This window comes from Hipposideros armiger, unplaced genomic scaffold (genome assembly GCF_001890085.2).
Source record: "Hipposideros armiger isolate ML-2016 unplaced genomic scaffold, ASM189008v1 scaffold_291, whole genome shotgun sequence".
Taxonomy (NCBI): domain Eukaryota; kingdom Metazoa; phylum Chordata; class Mammalia; order Chiroptera; family Hipposideridae; genus Hipposideros; species Hipposideros armiger.
In genome coordinates, this window is record NW_017731641.1 from 1,862,612 (window position 1) to 1,865,052 (window position 2,441).

The following is a 2,441-nucleotide window of genomic DNA, read 5'->3' on the forward strand; positions in this document are numbered from 1 at the left end:
TTTCAGCATTTTAACCCATATTTGTCATGTTTTAAATTTGATCCATATGTATACACACTTCTTATTTTTGAGTGGCTATTTCCACATATTAGTATACCTTCCTTGGCTTCATAGGTATCACTCATGTTTGACTTGCATAGGCACCTGAAGGACACTGCACGGAGCCCTCATTTAGTATTATCTAATATTAACGCCGGCATTGGTGGCTTTCATGGATGGCATGATTTTAGAAGCATGGTTTACGGATTTACATTAATCTCTTGGCGTTGACTAATTTATTTATTTTCCTGTGTGTGAGAATGTGTGACTTCATGGTTTTCCCACCCCCTTTTTTCCCCCAAAGAAATTTCTGAAAGAAGTGAGTTAAGCAACAAGAATTATAGAAAACCCTTTCTTACAATGTGCCTATCAGAATTTTAAAAGGAAATGTAATAAAGGGAGCCCCATCTTCCCCCACTGAAAAGTAACTGTGTAGACACAGGTGTATTTATTGGTTCCTTTCATATATTTGCCTTAGAACGTCCATGATGGAGACATGGCACACTTAGACTCTGCATTGCTGGAGAGCAGGACTGTGCCACCAGTGGGCTTGCTAAGAATTTTGGGTAATAAGTAGGCATTAACAGCATTGGCACTAGATGATCACCCTGATCTTGTTGTGATCCAGCCTGAAAATCTGCCCAAATCTCTATCTCTATCTCTCTATCTCTGTCTCTATCTCTCTCTATCTATTTCTCTTGTAACTCTCTGCCCATAGGAAAGGAAGAGGACATTTCTCAGGTTCATGAAACATGAACTATTTGGTTGAGGGGCAGATTTATTTTCTGGGACAATTTATTTATTGCCAGGTGTGGTTTGATTGTAAACTCTACCATTTGTATCTCAGTGGTGAGGAATTCCTCTTCTCTGAAGCACACACCTTTCTCATGGAAGCTCCTGGCCTGGGTCCATTCTCTTGGTTTTTTTTCTCTCCTCGTGGTGCCTCTAATTCAGTTTCTAAGCTGCTTTGCTCCTGCATGCTGGAAGGCAGATGACCTCAGCCTGGCACACACAGAAGCTTCTCTCCTCCCCTGGCTCAGCTCTTTCTTCCTTCCTCCAGGCGGGGCCCAGCCACAGATGTGCGCTAATGAGAGCTTCTCTTTGTTTACAGGGTTTGGGATGCTCTGACAGACAATTACATCCCTTCACTCTCAGAAGACTGGAGGGACCCAAACATCGAGGCTCTGAATGGAAACAGCTCTGACACTGAGGTACCTCTCTGCCCCCCACCTCCCCCNAGAGGCCACTTAATGTCAATTACTGTCACATGAAAAATCATCCTGATTTTTCTGACTTGTGTGCCTCATTGGCTGTCTCAACTAAAAGACCAAAGTTTGAATAATTACTTAGAGAGGAAATATGATTTGGGGACAGTGTAGAGAGAAGAATCTAGGAAGGGAGAAAATAACACTGTTTTCTAGGCAGTCGGTGTATCTAAAGCTTTACAACTTAAAATAAAAATCAGAATTGAATTACGTACTTTGTTTTTTAGACATCTATCCAGATATTTCAACTGGATGAGGTAAAGGAAATAGATGATTTACTGTCTCACTTGGTTGTGATTCTCCTGAGCATAGCTCTAGTGTTCTAATAAACTTGTGTAGGTTTAGTATTTAGGGGACTATTTCATCCACAAATGAAAATGTTTTGGGTGAACTAGAGTTAAATGATAGAAGTTTAAAGCAAAATCTATGAAATGCTTGGTCAAACTAAGCTCCTTAAAGGTAGCACAAATCATAAAGCAAATGCACCAATTCCCTTTGAAGTTTTGATTTCTTTCGTTCTCATTTGGGACTGTTTGGATAGTAGGGAATTGGCTGAGATATCAACTTGTCTCAGATTAGTCAGGGCATGGAAGTTCTAGGCATTAGAACAGAGCCAAACTTGAATATGTATTTACTGTTTTTAAATTTAGAAAAGATTTCAGAATCTCTTCTTTGCTAACGTGTGATCACCCTTTCCTTTATCGTAAGAGATTTGACCTGGAGGCCAGAGCCTCTTAGGGGCCACTACAAAATGGGAATAAACAGTCCTCACCCCACCTCCTGCGTCGTTGCGGTCCCTACCAGCCCTCTTACTAGTGCTCTGGAGACAGAGGGGCCAAACATGTGAGAACAATGACAGTTTCCTGTTCTTCAGATGGAATTATGGGGTTAAAACGTTAAAAAATAAAGTCCACACAATAAATAGATGGCCTGTAGTTAGCCACACTTTGAGATGAAGACAAGTAAATACCAAATAACCAGATAGGAAAAGCTGGCAGATAACTGTGGTTTTTAGGAAAGTTAATTCTCTTCATAGAGGTTCAGTTTCCTCATATAGAAGGCAGAGATAGTATTGATTCTATTTAAGGATTTGAAAGAATCCAAAAAGTTGTTCAAAGTCAGTAATGTGCTAATAAT

General features: G+C 40.2%; 1 protein-coding gene across 1 annotated transcript in view; it reads left to right on the forward strand.

Annotated features, from left to right (window-relative positions):
* FEZ1 (fasciculation and elongation protein zeta 1) overlaps nt 1-2,441 on the forward strand; it is a 55,525-nt gene that overhangs the window by 3,616 nt on the left and 49,468 nt on the right. The window contains exon 2 of the mRNA XM_019658870.1: nt 1,134-1,250. Within this exon, the coding sequence (XP_019514415.1) occupies nt 1,134-1,250 (117 nt within the window). The remainder of the gene's footprint in view (nt 1-1,133; nt 1,251-2,441) is intronic.